General features: G+C 35.1%; 1 protein-coding gene across 6 annotated transcripts in view; it reads right to left on the reverse strand.

Annotated features, from left to right (window-relative positions):
• Positions 1-27,164, reverse strand: part of CNTN6 (contactin 6) — a 319,353-nt gene that overhangs the window by 39,945 nt on the left and 252,244 nt on the right. For all 6 annotated transcript variants that reach the window (XM_024243955.3, XM_024243951.3, NM_001131086.1 and 3 more), the window contains 2 exon segments: positions 26,864-27,014; positions 4,389-4,516 (listed from right to left, as the gene is read on the reverse strand). In XM_024243955.3, the coding sequence (XP_024099723.1) occupies positions 4,389-4,516; positions 26,864-27,014 (279 nt within the window).

The raw sequence follows: 27,164 nt of genomic DNA on the forward strand, positions 1-27,164 counted from the left end.
TATATATTTTCTCACCTTGAAAGTAATTTTTACCGTCACTAATTTTTAAATCAAATGTTCATTCTGTTGAAATGCTTTCAGTCATTCTGTGTAGGAAAGTGGCCTGTGGAATTGAACATTTTTGGGGAGATTTTAGTGCTACTGGAGACTTCTCTGGTGTTTTCAAGTACTACGATATGACAAATGTATTCCAATACATCTTGTCATTTCTCTGAAATTGTACTTTCAGTCTACTCAATCAAGCTGGGCTTGTCGATAAAGCTAAGCTTGATACCTCAAATCCTTCAAACTGCCTTTTAGAGCCACAAAGCCTCCAATTATCTACGTATCTTGGGCATTTCTCTTAGTAAACTTAGAGACGTATCATTTTGCTGGAGAAAATGGATAGGCCACTCTGTAATGCTGGTATAATAAAGACTTCTATCACAAAGAATAAACAACTAAATGAGCAGCAATAAACTTAATTTGCACATTAGATATGCTTTTCCAAGTTCCGACATTTCAGTTGAAAGTAACACTGAAGCAATGAGGCCTATAATTGAACATCCAAAACTTCTCCAGTGGGGAAACAAAAACAAATGTTGCCTGCAAACAAGATCATTTTTATAACCTGCTGTTACTCTGCTTTTTAATAATTTTCCAAATGCCAGATCAAATAATTTCCCTTTTTATGTGATTTTCATATACCTCTTAGTGTATGTACACATTGTAATTTTAATCTTAGTCCTCCAAATGAAAACACTTAAACTCTCTTTCCTTTTGATTCCTTGTTTGTGCCTATGAAACATGTCCTTAAATTATACTGAGCATCTTCTGAGGCGCTGGAAAGGCTGCTGCTAATTGCACTCACAATGTTTGAATGGAAAATCGCCTTACCCTGCTGTATTAGTGAAATAGAAATTTCCAACAACATACAGTGCAGACAACTTCAGAATCCTCTTAACACAGATAAGCCATATCAGCTAAAAACTAAGCTGGAAGATATCTGACTCTTGTAACTATTATCTTTTCCATGTTATCTAACAACAACATTTCTTGCATGACTGAGGCTGATAAGTAAATTCGAAGGGAGATGATTGTTTTTCCAGCTTTACTAAAATTTCTCATTTGCTCCTTAACACTCTATTACTCTTAAGGTCACTATACACTGATTTTGGCTTGAGAAACAAAATTATATTTGATTCTGTAACAGCAATCATATGAATATTACTGATGAGAAAATACACATACACATATACACAACTATTAAGCCATCTTAACAAACAACCAGATGACTATACACCCAATAGTCAAGAAAATGGTTGAATTGATGTACACTATTATAATTTTTTCCTATGCTAGCCTTCAAATTTGTAGGTTATAAAATAATAATTCCTTGGCAGTGATGTCTTCAACATTTTTACATGAAAGGGAATTAGAGATAACAGTCTAGTTAAGAGGACATGGTAATAATAGACTTAGAACTGTGCTTGTATGACAGTCACACAATTTCATAAAGATTAAACATTACAGATAAATAATAAAGCAACGTTTCTAAGGCTGTTTTTCTTCATACTGTACACACATTTTGTGTTTATTTTATTTATATATATTTGTGTGGTTAAGTATGTACATGTTTATATTGCATAGGATAGTTCTTGTTAATGACAAAGAAACAAAAGACCCCAAAATCCACTTAAAATGGGATGTGGATATGTCATGAAGGTTAAAATATAGCAAAATTTCCTTTCCATTACTAGGCGTAAATGCATGAAAGTAACTTGATAATCATGCATAGTGACATCAGTTATGTTAGCATGTACCCTTTTTGTATATGTAAGTTATTCTCCTGTACTGTGCTAGAAATACCAAAACAATGAATTCTCTTCACAAATTTTTGGATTTCGATGTAGGTTCAGGCTTGTAGCCCCCCTTAGGAGAGTGAGGTGATTGATGTCTGTCAGAAATAAAAGATTACAAACCCTACAATTAGAAAGTGAATGCATGTAAAAAGTTTGGTTTTTTTCTTTGATGTTCTTTTTTTGCCAAGTGTCCTAAGAAGCTCAGACCCTGAAAAATTGAAAACTGTCAGATTTTAGAGCAAGGAAGCCAGTATGAAAAGTATCCCTATGAACTAAGCTGTATAAGATAATAACATTTTATTAAATCAATAAATATTTATTGGGCACATACAGTTCCCGGCAATGTTCTAGGACTTATGATTCATCATTGATTAAAACAAAAATCCCTGCCCTCTTTATGCTTCTGTTCTAGAAGGGAAGAAAAGACAAAAAAAAAATAAACATAATAAATAAGTCAGTTATACAGTTTGTAAGAAGATAAAAAGTGATACAGAAGAAGAAAGAGTGGAACTGATTAAGGTAACAAGGAACGTGTAGTGGGATAATTTTGTTTCAACAACCTCACCAAAGAGCACTAGAAATGAACAAACAAAAACGTAAGTCAGGCTTTTTTTTTTTAACTGAGCTATCTTGATTAATTATTGTTTTACTTATGGAAAGAGCAGAGTAGCTGGGGATTATGGTTAGATTTATGGAATACTTGAAAGCGTAGATAAACTTATTTCCATCATAAGTACTAGGAAACTAACTTGCAGAAAACATGGCTATATTACACATTAAACATGGCTATATTACATATGCAAATGTTACATCCAGAATGCAGTCCAGTGGCTTCCGAGTTTCTCAGTTAATATTTTTGTTAGCCGTCACCTTTTACTTTTCTTTCATCAATTATTAGTGGACTGTGAGTATTATGATGTCAAAGGTTTAAGAAACACTGGAGGAAGAGTGCATATTCATTCAGTTCAATCTACCATTAACTTTTGTTTTTCTCATCCTCCAGAGTGAAGGAATCCCCATCATTGTATTTTAGCAGCAAAACCATTGGCCCTGCTCCCAGATCACCAGTATTCTAAAGAAACTTTCTTTTAAAAACTACATTGCTACTGCTGATGTTTTCTATCCTTTCTATTTCACGTTTTAATGCCCTCTGGATTTTTCCATACCTAAAAGATTTAACTGCAATGCCTTTTTATCCTTCACCACATTTTAATCTTCTGCTGTAATAAAATTAGTGCATACTACCTACACCTTCTTAATTTGAAATGATACAATAAATCTCTTTTTTTTCCCCTTACTGAACTTGTTACTTTTTCAAATATAAAGCATTCACATTTTTCAGGGTCTGAGTATTGCCAAAAATTTGCTGGAGAAATAGTCTGTTCTTAAATATAGCCATAACATCTATCTTGAAACACTTAAGTCCATCTCTGTCTTAAAAATTGATGACAATCTTAAGGAAGAGAAGTTTTTCAAAATATGTCACACTGGTTGGATTTTGACACATCAAGTTTTATCAGTCACATTTCCTCAGAATGTTTCAGACAATTGTCGCCATAATGTAACACGCTTGAGACAAGTTGGCAGAAATATCTTCCAGGCTCAAAGGTGGGTGTTTATTTTCCTTGAGATATTTTAAATGATGGTTGAAGTGTAGCAGCTAACTACTTTTTATTGAATATATTTATTTTAATGGAAAAGATGAGAAAGCACCAAATGCTGATTTTAATCATTTGGGCTTAATTAGCCGCTTAAACTGCTTTATCAAGAGAGCCATTTTTATCATCCAGGAGGCAATGAAATGATAGAAGTGATACGGCTTCCAGTAAACACACTAGTTTTATGAGCTGAGATTCAACAAAATAAAGCAGCAAAGAAAGGGAATAGATACTTCTAATATTAATTATGTCCTTGGTGATAAATGTAGGAACATTTGGATTGATATTGATTTAGAAATCTTAAAAGTAAAGTATAGAATTTATCTCTATAAATTTTATGAGTTTATCTGCTTACTGTGATGAAAATATAATAATGATTCACATAGATTTTAATTTTTTCTCTTTGAAAAGAACTGCTTACTAAAGGTTGTGACCCTGCATTTCATTAGTTTTGTACCTGGAGTTATATAAACAAATTAGCTAGTTATGTATTTGGTAGCCTTATATACATGTAAATATTTCATATAAAAATAAAGATTCTGAAAGATATTTGACCAAAAGAATGTTATCCAGTGACTTTATCAAAACATCCATGGCCCCTAACATTAAGGCTTATGTAAAAAGCTAAATAATTTAGGTGTAGGTTTTAACTCTAATTACACTCTGACAGCATTTTCAGTTGCCAAAGTATTCACATCTACCATGGTATCCCACTGGCAAAGTGTGCATGTTATTAATGAGTACGGTAATGGATCTCTTAAATAAATTGTGAAATCAACAATGTTACGTATACAATTATTTATGGTACAGGTTTGATACCGTAATACAAGTCATAATATGCCTGCATATTTACAATGTTCATCAAGCACAAATGAAAATAATATGATACCTTTTACAATGAGGCTGCCAGTGTTCTTTGTAGTGCCAAACTGATTTGTGGCTATGCATGTATATGATCCAGCATCTGACCTGGTAATATTATATATCTTGAGGCTGCCATCCTCCAAGAGAAATATTCTAAAAAGAAAATACATCATTAATAGAAGTAAGGCTCTTTAACATTGGTAAATCATAAGTGCTTATTTTTATTTTAAAACTTTACTAAAATCATGGGTGTATGTGATAATATGAATTTATTCCTTTCCTATTATTCTGTTCTTCATTGTGAGCTATCTGAGTCTACATATTAGAGTAAATGGCATTTGCTTTTATTCTGACACGATATTGATAATTATTATTCTATAACTTGAATTATTGTCGATTTCAAAGCATATTAAAAATAAAATCAGTGCTTGGTAGTATAATGTCAAGTTGCTTGATGAATAAGAAATGCAACCATTTACTGTGTATTTTCCAAAGTGAACTCACTGGTGAAAATTGAACTTGGCTTAGGAGAAATGCAAGCTAATTTTCACAATTAATCTGTGTCTTTTTAAACTTGGTCTGTCTTAGCATTTTCTGTGGCCACAGAACAGGGTGTTGAACCATGACAGTATTTGCCGGCGCTGATGAGTTGAAGAAACTAGCTCTATGGTTCCACGGCCACAGGGCCATGCTTATTATGTGGCCTATCCCATCAAAAAGAGGAAGGAAGGAGTAGAAAGAATAAGGCTTCATGGTTAATTATGAATTAAAATTAATATTCCTAAAAAAGAGAGTACAAAAAGGAGGTTCATCTGCCAAAGAAGTTCCCATCTTTCATAAAATAATCCATATTAAATTTTCTCTGAAACTCTAGCATAGTCTAAAGCACAATGCCACTGAAATCAGAAAAAAAAAAACCCCGAGATTCGTTCCCTGAAAAATTCACCATCAAATGTAATAAGAAGAGACTGAAAAAATGTAAAAACAAAAGCATTCATCCAATTTTAGGCTACCATATTTTATGTCTTACAAATGTAGTTATCAACCTTTTAAAAACATTAGTAGGTAGTCAAGATTGTATCAAAATATGTGACAACGTACTAATTTTTAATAACAGTTTTAAAGGCAAGAAAGGCTAGACAATTTGCATGCATGCCATATCCATTAACAATAACAAAATAGTATTTGCTGCATTGCAAACATATCGTTGTTTCTAATATACGTATAACACGAAATGTAGCTAATATAATTAATTACTCAATTTGAAATACAGAGAATACCAGCCAACGACAATTTATAGGAAGCCAGCTTCTGACGTTGGATTTATTATTAATAACAGATTCCAAATTCTGTTATCAGCGAGTGGAAGGAGACACATCTGAATTTAGAATGTTCCATGGCATGTAATCAGATTTTTTAAAGTCATTATCTTAGAGTATTCTCCCATAGCAGACATTTAATGTCTTATTTAATTTCTGAGATGTCTAGTGTACTAGATCCCAATTTACATTAACAATTGAATTATGCCATTATTGACAGAGTAACAAAACTATTCTCTAATGCACCAAACTCAGGCCAAATATAATTCTTTATCTGATTTCAATTAGAAGAAGTAAATGTGAGAAGGTTTTGGGTGCATCTACCCCTAACATTTAGGAATAACTAGGAATTTTGAGCAACACAGAAACCTGAACTATTGGCCAATAAAAAACACATGACAGAAATGATATGTCTGCTGATATCTAAAGGCCACCAAGCAAATTTTCCAGCCACTAAGTCAATGCCAATGTTTATGTTTCATATAATTTTTCACATAACTTCCAGAAAGGAATAATTCAAGTGTGCAGTGGTACCCTGAGTATACTACCCCTTTCAGGCTCAGTAGGTCTTCAATGTTTGCTAAATTGAGTTGAAATTGCCATCATTGAGGCTGATTATTTCTATGAAATCCTAATCAATACATCGATATTTCTTAAGTGCTTACTACTGTTTAAGGCACTGAGAGAGCAAACTAAGAAAAGTTAAAATCTGCCCTAGACTAACTAGCTAAGTAGCAGAGAATGAAGTTATATCTAATTATCCTAGTACTCACGCTTTTTCCAGAACCATTACTTTGCCTTACGTTTAGTAAAATAATTCTGCATGTTAATTATATGGTCCAAGAAGTTTCAGCAGAGTCATCACTAGATGCCCTAAAGATACTCCATGTGTTTACTCCTCAAAATGTGGTCTTATCCCAGACCTAATGAATCAAACCGCATTTTCACAAGACACCCTATGCACTGTAGTACATACAGTGACTAGCATGTACAATAAAGTTTGAGAAATACTGATCAATTTACTATTAAACTTTAATCTGAAAATTTTTTCTTTACTTCAAAGTAAGACTACATCTTACTTATGATCTTATGAAAATAATTTATAAAAGAATAATAACATATATTTTAAATGTTTTATAAAAATAACCAAACTAGTAACCAAATTGATTTATGATTTATTAAAATAAACTTTAAAAGTTCTCTCTCTTGATCTAGGATATAGAAATTCAAAGATTTAATCATAACTAAAGATTTTATGGCATAACAAATAGTACAGATATTTGAATGTATCACTTAGATTTCTCCTTTAATTAATGAGATATTAAAATATAGTAAAAAATTAATCTCGTGACAATATAAACAGAATCAAACAACCTGATCATTGTCTTAATTTTATTAAGAAAAAACTTAAACAAAAACTATAAAAGTAAGAATTTCCACTTTTTTAACATATCTAAACACGTCTTAGCAGAAATGATTTTAAAAAAGCAAAAAGAAGGAACACTCAGTGAAGATCAAATTGTACTGAGCAATTGGCATTTTCAGATAAGGCAAAATGCACATGTAAGAATTAACTGGAACATTTTAATTGATGGTTTTGGTAACATTCATAGAGAGAGACTGATTTTTTTCTATTCTTCTTTTAGAATATGCAAAAAAGATACTTTATCTCAAGGATTGGTAATAACATATCAATGAACGATATTAAAATATTCTACCTTCATTTGCATATACGCTTCTCTGGCATTAAAAAAACAACAACAACAAAAAAAAAACCACAGCCAGAAGTATAGATAAGCTTGGCTATCTGTAAAAAACAGGAAAAATATTCTGATAATAAAAGTAGAGATTTGCATGAATAATTAGTAAAAAGCATATAGTTATAGGGAAAAAAGCAGAAGGTAATACCATGATTACATATGATATGTATATTATTATATGAGGATTTAAGGTTGAAGTAATACTACTAATATATAATGAATCATAAAAATATGTGTGGAAATTTGTGAGCACCATGAAATGATGGAAAGACTTCCAAAAATTCAATAGCAGTTTAAATGCATGATTGAAAGTGAAGCAATGTTAAGATATTTTTTCCTTCTTAATCAGCAAATACTTACTAAATGTCTACTGTGTTTGAAACAGTATGTTAGGTGTTACAATGGGGATGTGAAAATAAAAAGTGTTAGATGTTAAAGGTGCTCTTTTCCATATTAAAACTCATAGTTATAAATTTATGGAGGCTATGACATATTATAGGGAGCTGGCTCTGCACAGGCCCTCTAGTAAGTGTGTAATAAATGTCAACTCATCGAATGCTTAAGACAAACTTCTGGGCTAGGTATTGTTTGCACCCCTATTTTATAAATCAGGAAACAGGCATAAAGAGAAGCAATAAGTGACTCAAGGTACCCACTAGATGGCGGAGGGCTCAGATTCTAACCACATCTTTCTTTAGACCAGAAAACACTTATTTTAGCACGTTCCCTTTCAGTTCATTTCCAAAACATAGTTTATTAATAGCAGAGTTACTAAAAGCAGCATAAATTTAAGCTATACGTGCATGTACATATGTGTGTGTGTATATATATGTATAATTTTATTTGCATAGAAAGACCTTTAATATTGAAGATTTAAAATCTGACCTTCAGAGTCTAATAACTCTCTAAAATGTGGTGGAACATTTGTGTGTGTACATGTATGTGCATTTTCTCAAGATTCTTAGTTTATGTGGCATCTTAAAGACAGGCTTAAATCCATCCCCCTGCTACGGAAGAGAGTTTTAACCATAGATATCTTAACATGTGAGATACTAATAATGGTCATGCTAATACTAAGGATTATTTTTCTTCTTTTCTTGTGCCATCCTGTGCAATTATGGTGTAATTAGCAGAGTGGATAAAAACTTGGGCTTTGAGGTCAAACTACTTATGACCGAATCTGAATCCCAACATTTGATTTTTGTGTTACTGGGCCAAGTTAATTAATGGCCCAAGTCCTTTTTTTTTTTTTTTTTTTTGTCTATAGCATAGAAATACTAATATTACCCGTGTCACAGAGTCATGAGGATTAATTGATATAAATAGTTCAAAATGCTTAGCACTGTACCTGACTCCATTAGCAGTCAATAGGTAGGCTTTTAATGAACTGATTTCTCACCCTGCCTAAGAATGTAGGCACATCTATAACTCCATGAGGAATAAACAACAAGGAGAGAAGAAATTGTTTTATCACACTGCATTTTGAACAGAGGCCTGAGAACTATATACTGGGCTTTTTGAAAGGAGTCTAATGCCAGCAAAACTGTCCTCAGCATTAAGTTTCACTGCTTAAAACCCTTCCTTGAATTCATGCAACCTCTTGTCTGTGTTCTTAGCTACTTAATCTTTTTGATCTACAATGCTCTAATTTTTATTTTAGGAATGATAATGTGATTGTTGTAAAAGTTAATTAAATGCTAGATATTAATCTAATTCTTATTCTTAGCTGATATTAATATTTGACATTTTCTCTCCTCCAAAAGACTCCAGTTACTATTTCTGATTCTCACTCTGTTTGTTGCTCATGCCTAATGTCGTCTTAAAATTCTTGCCTATGGCTGGACTCAGAATTATGTTATGTGGCTTTAACTAAGCTCTGGTTATCAGTCCCTAGACTCTCCTTGGTTTTGGCATCACCAAATTCTGACATTTGACTTACAGTGTTGGTATGTTTCTTCCTTATTTCCTCAATAAGTTTAGTGATAACACCATTTCTCTCATGTCTTTATTCTCTAATATCCACTTAATTAGAATATTTTAACTGTTCACACAATTAAATAGAAAAATTTTCCCCAAATTACCAAACCTCAGTATTCTGTTTAGATAATTAAATCACTGATTACAGCATTTGCATTTAAAATGTTCTGTAAAATTAGAATTTAAAAGCATTTGTATGTGTAGATATAGTATGACCATTCAACTAATAGAAAAATTAATAGTGTTTATATTGTACCATGCAATTCCTCTAATGCATTATGAGTCAAAATTCAGAAGAACGAGCTGTGTCTAACAGTTAAATGACACTGGGTAGATTTTATACTGGCTTTAGAATATAGAACATGTACAAAACTAAGCCAATAACATATAAATATTTCAAGGTTAACTGATAAGTTGAAGGCAGATTTTTTAAGAACAGTTGAACATGTGACATTTTAATCTTCCTACTGTCAGGGAAGGTAGGTAGTATACACAGAAAACAAAAGTAACAGATGTCCTACCCATTTGCCTGACTTTATACCTATTACCTTCTATTTGATGGGTCGTTATGAATAGAACACCAGGAAGGAGAAGCATCTCATCAAATCCACTTGGAGGGCTTCTTTACCTGCAGCATGTGCATCAAACTTTGTGTTACTTTAAGGAACTACATCGAGACTAATGCGGAATGTTTTTACCCTCGTTTTTCTGGTGTCTTAGTCCATTTAGTGTTGCTATATCAGACTCCCTGAGACTCAGTAATTTATAAAGAAAAATGGTTTATTTGGCTTGTGAATCTGGTGACTGGAAGGTTCACGGTTGGGCAGCTGCAGCTGGTGAGGTTCTCAGCCTGCTTCAACTCATGGCAAAAAGCAGAAAGAAACTGGTGTGTGCAAAGAGGTCACATGGCAAGAGGGGAAGTAAGAGAGAGAGACTGAAGAAGCCAGACTCTTTTTAAAACACTCTCTAGCAGGAGCAAATCTATTCTCAAGAGAGCAAGAACTCACTCACCCAAGAGGGAGGGCATTAATCTATTAAGGAGGGATCTGTCCCCAAGGCCCAAACAGGCTCCACCTCCCAAAACTGCCACATGGAAGATAAAATTTCAGTATGAGTTTTAGTGGGGACAATCCATATCCAAACCATAGCACCTGCATTGCATGAACTAATACCTGTTCATAATTAACTATTTCAATACAATAGAGATTAACATTCACATCCTTTTTTGTCACTATAGCAAATCTAATATCTACCCAATCCTTAATTTATTTACATACAGAAAACAGATCTGTACATGTAGATTCCAAGGTGTGAATAGAAAATAAGAAATGCTCCAGATTTTTTGTTTGGTATCAACCATAACTTAGTACAAAGTTTGAGGACAAAGAGGATTAGAAATAGCTAAATTTCTTAAACTAAAAAAAAAAAAAAAGAATTAGGCCATTGGGCAATTATAATTTCTTATTGCTGAAACTAGAGCAATACTGCTATTTTTATAGTAAGATTATTAACTGGAGTATTGCTTCCAGTTCTGTCTAAAGATAATGCTGTAGACCATGAAATTTTAATTGACTCTCTAATTTTACTGATATTTGGAAAATGTAAAATTGATTTTATTAAAATGAGTTAGATAAGAACTAGAAATGTGGGTATAAATTCTTCCTGTTCACAATTTAAATTTTAGGTAAAATCTCCCACTGGAATCTATTTTAGATCAAATACTGATATTGTGGTAAAATGTCCCACTGTAATCTGTTTTAGATTAAATATTAATATTGCATTTTAATGATTTTTGCACCCGATTATTATAGTTAATGTGTAATATCTATGCTAATGTCACTGTCATTTAATAAGCTATCTTTTAAAAATTTCTTATTTTAACAAACCACATAAGAAGTCAATCTACAAACAAGTAAATTACAAAGTTTGCTCATTTAAATCAAAATAAAGGTTGTCCTTTCCATCATTTTATGTCAGTCACTTTAATTATAAGTAATTCTATGGCTGGGCATGGTGGTTCATGCCTGTAATCCCAGCACACTGGGAGGCCAGGGTGGGCGAATCACTTGAGGTCAAGAGTTCGAGACCAGACTGGCCAATATGGTGAAACCCCGTCTGTACTGAAAATACAAAAATTAGCCGGGTATGGTGGTTCGTGCCTGTAATTTCAGCTATTCAGGAGGCTGAGGTGGGAGAATCACTTGAGCCCGGGAGTTGGAGATTGCAGTAGGCCAAGATTGTGTCACTGCACTACAGCCTGGTGGACTAAGTGAGATCCTGTCTCAAAAAAAAAAAAAAAAAGTAAAAAAAGTCATTGTACATAAGTAGTTAAACACAGAGAATATCCGATACCCCTGTCCAGGCAAAATTCAAAGATTTAATCAATGGATTAATGAAAACCTAATTTATCATTCCTTATAAGATCATCAATGTAGCAAAAATGAAAAAAAGCAAAAGAGACAGAGATGAAGTGAAAATGAAGTACTGTCTCAAGAGAGACACGATCGAGACCAGAGGAAACAAATCTAAATCTGGCCACTGTACCAAGTAATGTAGATTACATTTTCAGCAAAGCACAGGCACAGACAACTGTTAATCAGTTCTGAACAAGAGGAAACACATATCAAAAAATTCAGGAAAATTTATAGAAAGGACTGTTAAATATTATATTCATCTCTTTTATTTGGTCTGACTTTGGCGAAAGAACACAAATATTTATTTTCGGGGAAGAGTTGTGTGAGTCCCAAAGAGGAAATAAATGTTTATAATTTGCAAATCTTTCTGTGAGTACCCTCCTTCACAGAACCTGCCAGACAAAAGCCTAAACTCTCTTCTCCTCATATCTAGCAGAGGTTTTGCTCTCCAGTCTGCTTATCTGAATCCAATTCACCCTCCAAAACCTACTTTGATTCCCAGTGTTTCAGACACACCTTATAAATCTTTTAGGTTCTCTCAGTTCCACTGACTGCCAAAGGTTCAGGTAATGCAGCTCCACCAGCAAAGGGGCAGTCAGGTAAATAAATCCCTTTTTCTTTCCTTCCACAGACTGTTCCCAAGTGGTTTCTCTCTACAGCCTGTCCAGAAGCAACCTATGTAGCTGACAGCCTAAGATGTCAAGCTACCAATGATGTGACTATGGCTTGAAGTGAGATACAATCATCCATTGCTGCCCTGCAAGTGGACCTCCCTGAGAAGCAGAACTGAGCACTGTTTCCTGGGGAACCCCATCAAGATATACAGCTTTCTCTATCACATCCTTCCCCAGTCACTAGAGTTCACGATATGCTCTTTCTCCCCACATCAAAAAACTGAGATGCAGGGAGATTCAATAACTAACTTAACCGCAGCCCGGATACGGTCTTCTGATATGGAGTCGGTGTTTTTTCTACTGAGTCATTATCTAAATCATTTTACTGTCTTGTACTTTTAATTTTCGTTTCAGATAAGTTTTTGCTCTCCAAATTTGCTGTAAAAGCTAAGGTTTGTTTGAGGCAGGTGATACAGGGATTATAAGACCATGGACTCTAAAGTCAGATCACTCTGAGTATGTGCCTGAGTTTCTGTTTTTGGCCATGTTAATTTAGAAGCAGTTGCTTGATTTCTATGCCAACTTTATATAGAATGGATATATGAGTGGTAATAACATCATCATCTTGTTTTGAGAATTAAATACATTATACTATATATATATAGAGAGAGAGCCTAGAGCATAATGGGTGTCCCAAGATAGTAGCCAATGTTCTTTATTTGTTTATATTGTCCAAGAAGCCCAACAATTAGCAGGTACTTAATAAATATGCATTTTTCTGATTGCATTTACTGTTAAATATTCAGCCTTTTCTTTCTAGACCCAGATGTATATTTGTCAATATTATCAATAAATTCAGTCCCCTAACAGAAAGCGATTTAGTCAAACAACCACATTATTTATAAGTATAAATAAGGAGTATAAATTTTACACTTATAAACAATGTGGTTATTTGATCATTGAAGTGACTTTCTGTTAGTTTGCTGATGCCCCTTAAAGCAGTACAAAAGTTGATGCAAAGAAATGGAGTTGGCCTTTGAACAATGCAGGGGTTGGAGTGCCAACTTTCTCACAGAGTTGAAATTCCACCTGTAACTTTTGACTTCCTAAAGTTAACTACTAATAGTCTCCAATTGACCAGAAGCCTTACTGATAACATAAACAGTCCACGAACAAGTTTTGTATGTTATATGCATTATACAATGTATTTTTACAATAAAGTCAGCTAGAGAAGATATGTTACTAAGACAATCATAAGGAAGAGAAAACATATTTACTATTTATTATGTGGAATTGGATCATAATAAAGTTCTTCATCATCTTGACATTGAGTAGGCTGAGGAAAAGGAGGAAGAGGAGGTGTCTGGTCTCACTGTCTTAGGAGTGGCCAAGGTGAAAGAGGTGGAGGAGGTGAGAGGCAGGAGAGGCAGGCACAGTCAGTATAACTTTTGATGAAAAAAAAAACTCAAGTATAAATAGACCTGCACAGTTCAATCCCCGTTGTCCAACGGTCAACTCTACATTCAAATCACTAGGATAAGACTTGGTGTATAAAACAAATCTTAATCATTATTTTTTTTTCTGTTCTGATCATGAAACTAAAGGGTATAATACAAGCCAGAGTAAAATATTTTTAATTATTATAATAATATAGACCCTGTTTGGTGGTTCCTAAATATTCATCTGATTTACAGAATTGTTGCAATAAGATCTCTATTGTTTTTTTTAGCCTCTGTCCTAGCTCCGGGCAAATAATAGTGTTCCTTTGGGCAGCTGTATTGAGTTATATTAGGCATAGTGTAATTAAATATTTATGTGCCGTAGGAAGAGGGAAAGGAAAGGAAACAAAAATGAAAACCTACATGAAGTGACATCATAAACAGGTAACAAATAAATCCAATTTGCTATGTTTTGCTAGAAAGCAGGTACTTTTAAAAGAAGCAGACAGGTCAGGCAGGGTGGCTCACACCTTTAATCCCAACACTTTGGGAGGCCGTGGTGGGCAGATAACTAGGTCAGGAGCTCGAGACCAACCTGGACAACATGGTGAAACCCCTTCTCTATTAAAAATACAAAAATTAGCCAGGCGTGGTGGTGCTCGCCTGTAATCCCAGCTATTCCAGAGGCTGATGCATGAGAATTGCTTGAACCCGGAAGGCGGAGGTTGCAGTGAGCCGAGATCGTGCCACTACACTCAAGCCTGGGTGAAAGAGGGAGACTCCACCACAAACAAACAAACAAACAAACAAAAGAAATAGACCTGAGTAATTTTCTGTTACTTTTTTTGGCAAGTCTTCAACAAAATCGAGAAATACATATTTTTAAATATTAAATAGCTAAGGATATACTTCCCATTAACTGAATTTTTCAAGGATGATTCAGGGTCTTTAGGTAGTTAACTGAAAGGGTTTTATTAGCAAATAGTTGTTCAGAAGGGTTACCTAGATATTAGAAATAGACTCAAATACATTTTAATTTAAATGAGAACGTTACTGGTACCAGTTTCTACTTTTTCAGAATTCCTGGTGTCTGTAATTGTATTTACAACTAGTGCGTAATTACTGGAGTGAACAAATGATTCAATCTTAAGTCTTTGGTCCAACTGTCTTAAACTCCAAAGTAGAAAGGAAGCATCAAATATTCAGACCTCTAAATTTATCAAAATGTGTCACCTTGTTTAATATACACAAATAATTTAAGTGTCATCTTTGTAGTGGCTGATGCAACACAAACACAGATTCAGGGTGACTGAATTATGGCACAAATTAAGAGCAGTTGCTAAATAACATAATTATTTGGTGCCATGATGTGTCTTTATTCTGATGGCATGCCAGAGTGTGCTGCTATGCTGACTCCCATAAAATATTAAGGAAATACAATTTAACATTAACAAAACAGCATCAGATGGAAAGCCTAACTAAATTAATCCAGTGAAATAGGCCAAAGAGAAATATTTAGCTCTTCAGTAGAAGAAGGGAAAGATAAAGTGTCTCCATTCGCTGCAGCATTTTGGGATGCCTGAGAAAACACAAAAGAGAATTAATATAGATTGATATGCTAACATGCCTTATAGCCCGACTAAATCAAAAGAAAAGATGAGAAAGTATGAAGTTGGCAAATGACACAAAAATTTGTGAACGCAGGACTTTAAAGAAATAAATTAAAAAAAAAACCCAACAAACTATGCTCCCAAAGTTACTAGAGGAGAACGAATTGAAAATACAATAGAGGAGAGAGTTATGCAGAACAGAATGGAGAAGTCTGAATATTGTGAGGACATTCTGGCTATGCTATTATTACATTTATGACTATGAACCTATTGTGTGATTTCCTCAGGGCTTTGAAGTTTTATAAATGTAAAGTTGTTTCTGCTGAAAGCTTTGGGACAGACAGATGAGATTCAAGTCAGATGACCTTAAACTAGCAACATGAAACTTAAGGTTCTCGGCTTCCTTCACATATAAAAAGGTGAGAGAACAGGGCTGGAACACTAATGATTATTAACTCCTTCACTCCAGCTCCCTGTAATCTGATGATTTCAGGACACGAGTATCTGAAAACTTGAGTTTCAAGATAGAACATGGTTTTGAAAGTGATGGATGCTAGTGGAATTTCCAATCCTGAATTCCCTTTGGCTACTGAATTATAGCATTCCTCAGAGTCTACAAAATTAGGTTTACAAAAGTGGCTGAGAATAGGGGACCAACCTGGGTATGACTCTTTGTCTGCTAACTTTAACTCTTTCTTCTTAGTTATAATACACAGTCTTATACCTATTTTAATTCCTTTGTGGGGCTTAGCGACTTTAACCTGTTTATTGAATTTACATATCTATCTCTCCATGCCATCAAAAATTACATTGTATGTTACATTAAAAATCCAATCAGTCTTTCGAACATTGTGTATTCAAGATGCTGTGCCACTGAAAGAATTGATATTTTTGTATTGATGTAAATAAATAAGACTCCATCTATCAGTATTTGGACAACATGTTGACTTATTCTATACCTTTCAGTGACATAAAGATAGAGTTTTACCTTGCATATCACTATGTTCAGAAGATTTTTTTAGTATGACTCTGAAGAAACAAAAAAATGTGTATATTATGAAGGACTTCCTTTAATTCCACATATGGACACCAGAAATCTAATTAAAATCCTGCAGTGTTATGTTTAAGATTATACAAGGCTTTGGAGTCAGAGCTTCTCAGAACTGAATGTTTTTCTATCACTTACTGATTGCAGTATGATGCTTAACTTCTCTAAGCCTTAGTTTTACTCATCTAAAAATATGAATAAATGCCTCTCATAGGTATGTTGTAAAAATTTAACGAAATGATGTATCAAACATCTTAACACACTATCTGCCCTTGATGGATAGCATATAAATGGATATATCATCATCGTTATTATTCTTACATAATGAAACTCATGGTTAAATATGGGGAGGATAGATTTATGGGTGTATTTGGCTAATTTAATTGGAGATAGAATTAAAATATATGTTATTAGGTATATCCAAGCATTCCTTGAGTAGTCAAAGAATGCTTGGATGCCTCACAAAATGATTTGAGTACCCTTTACTTGCATTTAGAGGACTCATGGGAGAAGTGTGTCTTGTATTGACGAAGGGAAATCTGTACCCAAAATTCTGAAATGACACCAAGTCTGGATACCAAATATAGAGTAAGACAGTCGCGTAATAAGCCTGTACCTCCCACTTTTCTCTTCCGGAAAAAATTCCCACTCACTGTTCAACTGCCAGTTCAGTTACCTGCAACCTGTTGAAGCCTTTCTAGACTCCTGTAAGCCAAGTTAGTGAATTGCCCTCACTCTCTTCATATGTTAGTGGTGACACGTGCTCTACTGCCCTGGAGCTGTGGGCTTGTTTGCCTTCCCCAGGAGACTCTGAGCTCATTCAAGTTATAAACCCAGAATCTTTCACAAGGCCTGTCAAATTGGTTTGCCACTATACTTATAAATAAATGAATCGTTTGACAAGTCACACTTGAGAATCAGATTTGTCACTTCAAATCAGTAGTCCTCAAACTATGCTCCTTGGAGAGCTAGGGGATTTCTAGGGCACACCATGGAGATTTAGGGTGAGAGGGATTGAGGAGGGCATTGAGTGGGGTTCTGGTTCTGCCTCCAGGACATTAGCCAGATTAGTTCAATTTTATCTGTGGTATGAAAGGTTTTCTTGCATAAATTTCATTTGAAAAAATATTTAAAATATTCTACTATGAAAAAAAGAAAAACAAAATTGAAAAATTCTAGTCAGTGGCTTAAAAAAAAAGTGCTCTGACAGCTTCACTGCTTGTTTGGAAGGTTTTAATGAGACTGATTTCTACACTGTTACTCCAGCTTTTATTTCTTCTACTGGATTGTCATAGACAGCAATTCTTTTTCTAATTATTTATTTTTATTATTTTTTAAAATACACTCACTGGTATTAGAAGGTGTGGGTGTAACAAATATCTGTCATCAACCATTTTCTTTTTAAGTAAATAAAAAAGGACATTATACTTTAAAATATATCAAGTAACCACTTCTTTTCTCAAAAATCAAACCAAGAACAAAAGGTCATTTGTATAAATTACATGAATAATTGACCTTTTCTGTCTATAAAATTATTGCTGTTGAATATTTATGTAAAATTTTGAAGATACCAATGTCACTCAGAAATTAGAAGCAAGAGGTAAAATAAATAGACACCATTCTAGAGCCAATTATATTCATATTTTCAAAAAGTGAGAGAACTAAGGATTTATATCTCTTCAACAGTGAGATAGAATGAACGGCTGAACTGCTAGGATAGGAATCAAAGTTCTGGGGTGGAACAGAGATAAAATGAAGCACATTTCTATTTAAGTAGATATGTATGCACCAAACCAGTGCTCCTTTAGATGGTATTCAACAACTTCAGCCTCTCTTGAAGGCAGAGGGAGTGAACTTATACAAATTCAGATTCCTTAACCTATTCCACACCTACTAAATCAAAATCATGGGCATGGCTCTGGGATCTGCATTTTTCACAAGATTCTTATGGTGCATGATCAAATTTGAAACTGACTGATACAGCAGCCCATGAATTAACAGCCACTCTACAAGGAAGCCTACCCATTTTCTGTTGTAAGATACAGTTTAAGAATTTATAAGATGCTATTTATTTTGTGAAACTTCTTTGTTTTCTCCTATTTACCCTTGGTTGAAAGCCACAGGATGTCATTACCTGTCACGAAAACATGGGAGAGGGACTACAGCAGTAATAGGCCAACATAAGGCAGCAGGGTAAAACAGCATACATTGAGTTAGGCAGGCTGGATTTAAAGGCAGGCTTTATATCTTTAATGAACCGGAGCTTTTTCAGACCATGGCGTCTGGGTGGTTCTGCAGGCACTGTGTGAAAGGTGAGTGCCTCAGACCAGTGGAGGTCAGTGGGGATAAAGAAAGGAGAATTGGATGGCAAGAGGGGCAAATGAAAACAAAACTGACAGGGGCACACACAGGATTTTAGCTTGTTACATCTTCATGTGACACAGGCAAGACTATCAGATGGCTCTTGACATCTTCAACATGTATTCCCTTGGAAAGGCTCACCTTAACAAGGCTCTCAGGAGTTGAGTATGAACAATTTAAAATTTTATTACAAAGAGGCAGCACAGAAGGGAGATTGTAATAAGCCTGGCATTATGCAGACTGTCATTCTTCCTTAAACATGGGAACATATGGTTCATTTGCCTATTTGATACTCATGCTACCTGATGTACTAAGCACTATTATATTAAGTAGCTGGAGATACAAAATAAAATTAAGTTTATTTGCTTGTTCCATTAGGAAGCTCTGCAAAGAGGAGGAAGGGGTAGAGAAGCCTGCTTTGCAGTTACTGCATAATGGTTAATGTTGCCTTGAAAAGGCATGTGCAACGGAGATATTTTATTAAGACTGAGCACTTGGGGGTAAAGGCAAAAGCAAAAGGAACAGTAATAATTTAGAAGGTAGATATTGTAAAATATGTAGAGAAGTGTCAGACAGGGAGGAAGAATCATATAATTGGCTGTCTTGCATTCAGGCAGCCAGACTCCCATTAGCTGGTGCCTCCACAAGATAAGATGATTGGAAAAACCTCCAAGAAGAAAATGTAGTGATAGCTAAGTATTGGGCAATGGCTGTGTAACTAGAAGAACTGCTTTGTCCACATAACTTAGCAATGAGAAGAATAAAGACAAACTAATTTTTTTTCTGTTCCTTTTCTGTGTCAGGCATTATGCCAACGGCTTTCAAACAGGTCTTCCCAAGGGTACCCTTTTACCCATGAAGAAAAGAAAGATCCAGTGACTTGCTCAATAACTAGCACTTGTATCTTGTCACAGGGAATTCCCTGGTCCTTTCTCTCATCTTTCTTTCTCTCTCATCTCCTTCTCTCTTACTTTGGCTCCCCTCTCCCGCTTTCCACTTTCCCTACGATCTTTACACCTTCCTTGTATAGTTTTCCCACAATGGAATATAGTGTCCAAGAGGAAGGTGTCTGGGCATTGTGGAGCCAGGCAGGTGGAAGTGCAGTGGGTCTGCTCTAAATTTGTGGTTTGAAGGCAAAAACATTAAAGAAGCACCACTTGTTCAATAATTGAATAAGACTCCAATTCACCTAATGGGTTCACTCTTTCCCACGAGGTACACGCATTTGCCAAGTGCCCAGGGCCACACAGCTTTTAACAGTAGCATTATTGTAGGATAAATCACACAGAATCCATGATTTGATAACACCTGTCTGCAAATATATATACTTGGGGTAAGTAGGTAAAGGTAATGGAATTGGTTCCCAGAGAGTCCAGCTGTCCGCTCGTTTCAATTCTGGGGAATATAATCACATTCTGAAACCCATTGCCAAGGGGTAGAATCTCTATAATTGAGTCAGTTTGATTCTCTGTAAATTTAAAAATGCCTTTGTATTTAACTTTTTGAGATTACTAGGGTAAAAATGATACGAATTTAATCATATAATTGGTGACAATTGTGATCCTCGGAAATATATCTGAATATGAAAAAAATGTGCTTTAATGTTTTGAGATATGTAAAGTGCCTGGTACACCATCTAGCGTATAGAAGATGCTTAAAGTGGTTATCATCATTATTAATGAGAATTTTTCTGATATTTAGCTGTATATTATTTTATTTTATTTTATTTATTTAATTTTAAGAAATCTGGGCAAAGTGCAGTAGACTTTTTTTTAAGGAAAATGAGAGAAAATGCTGTCAATTACCATAGATTCAGGGTTTGTGTTTGTTTGTTTGTTTGTTTGTTTGTTTGTTTGAAATAGGGTCTCCCTCTGTTACCCAGGCTGGAGTGCAGTTGCACAATCATGGCTCACTGCAGCCTCAACATCCTGGGCTCAAGTTATTCTCCCACCTAAACACCCCCTCCCACCCCCATCCATTAGCTGGCACCACAGGGGTGTGCCACCATGTCCCACCCCATTTCATTTTTTTATTTTTTTTGCAGAGACAGGGTCTCACTATGTTGCCCAGGCTGGTCTCAAACTCCTGAACTCAAGCAGTCCTTCTACCTTGGCCTCCCAAAGTGCTGTGATTACAGGCATGAGCTGCTGCGCCCAACCAGATTCAATTGTATAATACTATTCTTCCAATAATAGGACAAAATTTCTTTTCTCCATCTCTTTGTTTTTATTGTTGATAGCTTGCATGTGCACTATGACCAAACCCCAGGTAATTCAGGCATTGTATTTAATGCTGCCTGTCAGAGAACAACATTGAACTGTCTCTCCAGTGGGTTAACACTTCCCATTAAATTCAGGAGGTGATTCCTGAATAGGTAGCCAGCAGTCACTGGGCATAAGGGGACAAATCTAGGACTTTGATTTCTGTCAGTTCACTTGCTAAGTAGATCCACAAGGAAAAAAAGAAGTGATTAATCAAAGTTAGCAGATGTGGAATTGATTCCCTCAGTTGCCTGAGAATGCCTTGCAGAGATAAACTTAATCTGTATTCATCCTGATTTTCCGTGGTTGTTCCTTGGCTGCCAGAGGTAAGCATGCACAACTGGGATATGCATACAAGTTATGATGACAGCAATAGATACATCCAATGTAGCAGTGTGTGTACAGCTCACCTGTCATTCCAGACGTAAAATTTGAGTCTCATATAACCTCATCAGAGAGACAAGTACCATTTTCTCTGAAATGAACCAACTGAGAACCTGTGAAGTTAAAGGACTTGCTAGAAGTTATCAACTAAGAAATAGAGTTGGGACTTTAACCCAGATCTTTGACTTCAAATAACTTTAAAGAAAAACATTATCATAAGAAAGGGCAAGAAGAATGTTATATGTTATGTGGCTGTCTGGCTTAACATTTTATCCCCAGCACCCAGTTAGATTATAATAGGTGTTCAGCAAATATTTGCAGAATGAATGAAGAAATTAATAAATGAGTAATCATACCATCAGTCTATTGATTATTAAAATTTTTGGCTTAGCTGCAAAATCTCTAAAATTAGTTAAACAAATTAAATTTTAACTTTTATTAATTTAGCAACACAGAAAATATTTATTGAATGTGTGCTATATTCCAGGTTTGTGGTGGATGCTAGGCCTATAATGGTGAATTAAAGAATGGTGCTCGGTGCCTTCATGGAGCTTACAGCCTAGCTGATAGGGCACTCTGTAAACTCTGAATCCATTCAACCAAATCATTTTAGCTGTTTTGACAGTTCACAGCAATTGCCATGTTTGGCTCAGTCACTTGGTCACCCAAGCAAATCATTAAAACATATATAAAGTTATAACTAAGATAGAACTTTCAATTTCAACCTCTTGGGCTAAGGTTCTCTATTGATTTCCAAAATGTAATCTCTGTGCAAGCAGACACTACATGAATATAGTGTTTAATATTTCCTAAAGTTGTTTCCATATTATTTCATCTTAAGATAAATCCAGGAAACAGTGGCCTCAAAAAAAAAAAAAAAAAAAAAAGAGGAGTCTAGCATTTCTACTCAAGTCATGCCACTTATCAGCGGTAGATCTGAGACCACAACCCATGTTTTCTAATTCCCAGTGCTTCCTGGTTCTCCTGCAGGAATATGCCTTTTGCTTCTCTTCAATATAAGTGCTATTTCTAAACCACTGGTGGGTCTAAAAAGAATGAGACAGATGTTGCATGACCATTCATTCCTAGCAGGAAACCAGGCAGTCTTCGGACTCTGTAATGCCATCTACTTATTTTTGGTTTGAGAAAGAGTTTTCTCCTCTGACTGCTATAAATATAGATCCTTGCTTTAAGAACAGAACTCTTAAAACAGCCAAGACTTCAATTATGGCACATAGGCTAATAAGAAACATATTCACTGTATTGAGAAATGTTACTTAATCTGAATTCTCAACACATCAAATTACGTTGAATCATGTGACAACAGCCTTTCAAAAACTGAAGAGCTGAGTGTGTTCTCCATTATCCATAGAGAGGAAAAGACGTGACTATAGAGATGGAAGACCTGGCACCAAGTCTAAGCTTCTTCACTTACTAGCTGTGTGATGGAAGCTGTTTCAATTCATGTAAGACTAGAAGAAATTGTCAAAATATATATACTGCCACCATTTTTTATAAGTCAGCAATTCAGTCTGATTACTTTGAATAGGTTTCTTTAGAGCCCTCTCAACCATCTCTAGGTAGTTATACTTTATTGGCTGCAAGAGTTAGTGACAATGAAATTTCAAAGTAGACAGTACCATATAGAAGTTTTATAACAGAAACTAAAAATGTACATTTCCTCACATAGGTATTTCCAAGGTCAAGAACTAGAAACTATTTCCACTTGGAACCATTGTAAAATTTTGAACTTTTTTCCTATATTTGACTCTTATTCTTCGTATATATATAACCGTGTCATGTTTTAACAGAGGTGTGAGATGGTAGAAGTTATATATATATTGCTATTTGAGTGAAATAATCAGTCTGGTGTGGCATTAAAAAATGTGTACTGGGCTCAGCGTTCTGTGTTTGAGTTTAGGATCTGGCACTGTAAATTTGGAAAATGGGATACATTATCTCTGGTGCTCCTTTCAAATGTAGCATTGAACAGTATATGTACACATGCAATAACCCTTGCATTTGTAATCAAATCTAAAAATAAATTGCCCAGTCAACCTTTATGTGCAACACTCTGTCCCTGGCTCCTAATATATTTAATTTCGTTTGCTTTGGAAATCTGATGCCAATTCCTAAATACCCATCTACCCACACCCCACCCACACAAATACACACATACATACTCAATCAAATAAACTTTTTTATGTATTCAAATGTAAGAAAACATATTTTGTGAAATTAACTGCTATTTTAATATTGTCTTCTCCAAAGCTTTCGTTAATATTGTCTTCTTAAAGTCATGACAATTTGAAAGCTAAATGTAGCTACTTTGCTAGGATTTAGGATCTGTTCTGTCAACACTCTTTTGAAAAAGAAGAGGGGGTTCTGATCAGGGAAAAAAGAATTTGGCTACAACATAATGGTTCAGACCAAAGATGTAGAAGAAATAATCAACCTTAGGCCTGAACTGGCTTGAAGAAACCGTTTGACTTTCTCTCCTTTTTTAGGAAAATGAAGTGCCTCTAATTCATTTTACATATGAAGTTCTATAGAAGACAAATCACTTTCCCAAAGTCATGCTCTCAACAGGGTGGGGGATGAAATCTTTTTACTATATCACACCACATCTATAGTAAACAGCAGTGACCCTTCTTGCCTTTCCTGCTTCCTCTCTCTCTTTCTTTCTTTCCCCCTCTTTCCCTTCCTTCCTTCCCTCCCTCTTTCATTCCTTGCTTGCCTCTTCCTTCCTTCCTTCCTTCCTTTCCTTCCTTTCTTTCTCTCTTTCTTATCACTACTCTAATTTTTTACCTCAATCTGTTTGGAAGTCCCATGATAAGACTATAAAAAAGGCAATAGGCCAACAGAAACAGAAGCATAGATGCTGTATTTCTCAACAAACAGCTTGAAGCCGTGCACCTAATAAAGCCAGTCAGATCAGATGGCAACAGAAGAAGGAACAGGCTAGAAAGCGTGCAGGGACATAGACTCATGGAGTTGACTGTGTGACCTTTTGAAAATTACTGCTCAGTGTAATCTCTACCAGGTGGAGATGTAGTGACTGTAATTACTACATTCTGCTAGAGCTCAATTATTTTCAACTTTTAAGAATGCACAGTAAGGAGATAATTTGCTTGCTTGTATGTATGTTTTCTTTTGTTAAGACCTGCAGTGAAACCCTAAAGCAATGAAGATAGAATGAAAGAATAATGTATAAATAGAACTCACAGGGTTCATTCCCTTAATCACAGAGAGACAATGCTGAACTGATATGACTATTAGTAACTGTGGTGAGGCTAAAATGACCCCAAATTTATTCTATATGGGACAAAACAAAATAAAACAAAAACCTGAAAAGTTGTTTTAAAAAGCAGTTTCCCTCATGTTTTTTTTTTCTTATTATCTTAGCTTTTTTTTTTTTTCTCATTATCTTAGCTTTACTCAAATTCTCCTCTTCCTTTTCTTTCTTGTTCCCACATACTTCGTGTTTGGACCTTTAAAGCTTGTGGAAGGTAAATGCCATCATTCTGCTCCTTGGGTGAGTTGCTTTATTAAATGAGGCACAGTTAATCAATTTGTCCAGACCCTCAGTACAAGGTGCTGTGTTTGATACTGCAGGATCTCTTATGTTTTTCTGTTCCATAGCAGTGTATTCAAACCTTGATTAGATTTTAGGAATGAATGAGGAAACATTTAAAAAGAATTCATATCAAATCTGTTGGGAGCAAATCTCCTAGGCAATGCACACAGAAGAAGAGACCCAACCTGAGTCAGGACAACAGGTTTCCTTTCACCTTTTCTTTCACCTTAGTTCTGAAGCACCTGTTCTTATGTCTTAAGGGATTTCCCCAAGAACAGCTTTTCCGTAAAGCTGGTAACGCTTTACATATTCACCCTTTTTGATTCATTCATTTATTCCACAGATATTTATTAAGTTTTGGTTCAGTGCCAAGGCAGAGGACATACAAAGATAAATGTGACATAATTCCTGTCCTGGGAAAAGCTTTAGTCCAGGGATGTAAAGAAATGCAGAGAATAAGGAAAGAAAGAATGCCCTAGAATGGGGTTCTCTGATGTACACCTCATTGTGTAAATGGAAAGGATCTTCAAGGCAGCAGTTATAACCACAAAGGGACTCTACACAAACCACAGAGACCCCTGCTTTTGTTTGTTTTAACCTTTTTTTCCTCGGCCACAAATGAAATCTTGGGATTAGAAGTGATAAAATGATGTCCCTGCATTCATCCTATGGCCACTTTTTTCTGGCATGGGAGCTTCAATACCAGAATGCAGATTTCTAGCTTTCTCTGAAACATTGGAAGTTCTACAAACCTAGTTCTCATTTCCCGCAAGACAACCAGTTGACAGAATTTGGAGTTGTGACTATCCTTTTTAGGTATGGAACTCACTTTCTAGTCTGTCACAGTCATTTCTTCCAAGACTAACTGTCATTCTTTAACACACTTTAGTTGTCCTTTCTTTCACCTGGCCTTTTACCTGCCCATCCTGGTATGCATATAAATCATGGAACATATGATGCTGAAGAAGAGCTCATTGAACGAAAGGGACTATTTTTGTATCTTCAGCACAATGGCTCGTTCACATTAGGATTTAATTGCATATCTGATTATATAGTAACACATGTGAGTCATTAAAAGAGAGCAGCATCTGTGGTCTAGTCACCTCGTGTATACAAGGCTGTACAGTACAACAGAATAAAAGATATTACAAGTAGAGAAAAACACCTGTTTTTTTTTTTTTTTTTTTTTTTTTTTCTGTCAAACTCTCCTAGAAAACATGCCAGTGCTGACCTAGGGTTTCTCAACTGCATCCATTATGGTAGGAAACCTCTCTTCTTTCTCTACAGGAACCTCTCTACATTTCTTCATGTGGTGAATTCATTTTGTCATGGGGTGAACACCTGTGTGACTATTTAAAAACCACAACACCAGGTGTGTGCCAATGAGTGTCTCTCTCCTTTGTGAAATGTTCTTCGCACTGATTTCTCAGCAGGCTGGTTCAGGAAAAAGCCTTCAAACTGAATGTAGAAAAAGGTCTTAAAAGATTTTTAAAAATCTATTACAAGTGCATGCACTGAAAATATTGCAGCTAACTTATACAAACAGGTCTTTATTTTGTAAGATCCTTTTGTTTTTCACAATTTTACTATGATGAGAAGAATGCTGGCATCTCTAGGTATGCCAATGAAACTTTATCATAAAAGGAAATTTTGAAAGGCCTACTAAAACCTAAAAATTTGGAAGATGTTATATTACACACACTTAAAAATATTTTTAAAAATAAAGATTTGTTTACCTTTTGCTTTGTCTAAGGGTCTCTGTTCCTCTTTTCCAAGAGATAGCTGCCCTGGGAAAAGCATTTGGTTTGCATTCGATAACAATATCCCCACCAACTTGAACAAAAGACTTTTTTTTAACCGGACTTTTGGAGAAATCTGGAGCTGAAGCTAAAAACAAAATTAAAAACAAAATTGTTTAATTACTCAGTTAACATGTAGTGACTCCAGGGGTGACTTGCTATGCTAGACAGAATCTAATATTTATAGCTGTAACCTCTTTTCAAGTTACTTTGCTCAAGGTGTTCTCGGACCAAATAC

This window comes from Pongo abelii, chromosome 2 (assembly GCF_028885655.2).
Source record: "Pongo abelii isolate AG06213 chromosome 2, NHGRI_mPonAbe1-v2.0_pri, whole genome shotgun sequence".
In the NCBI taxonomy this organism is placed as follows: Eukaryota; Metazoa; Chordata; class Mammalia; order Primates; family Hominidae; genus Pongo; species Pongo abelii.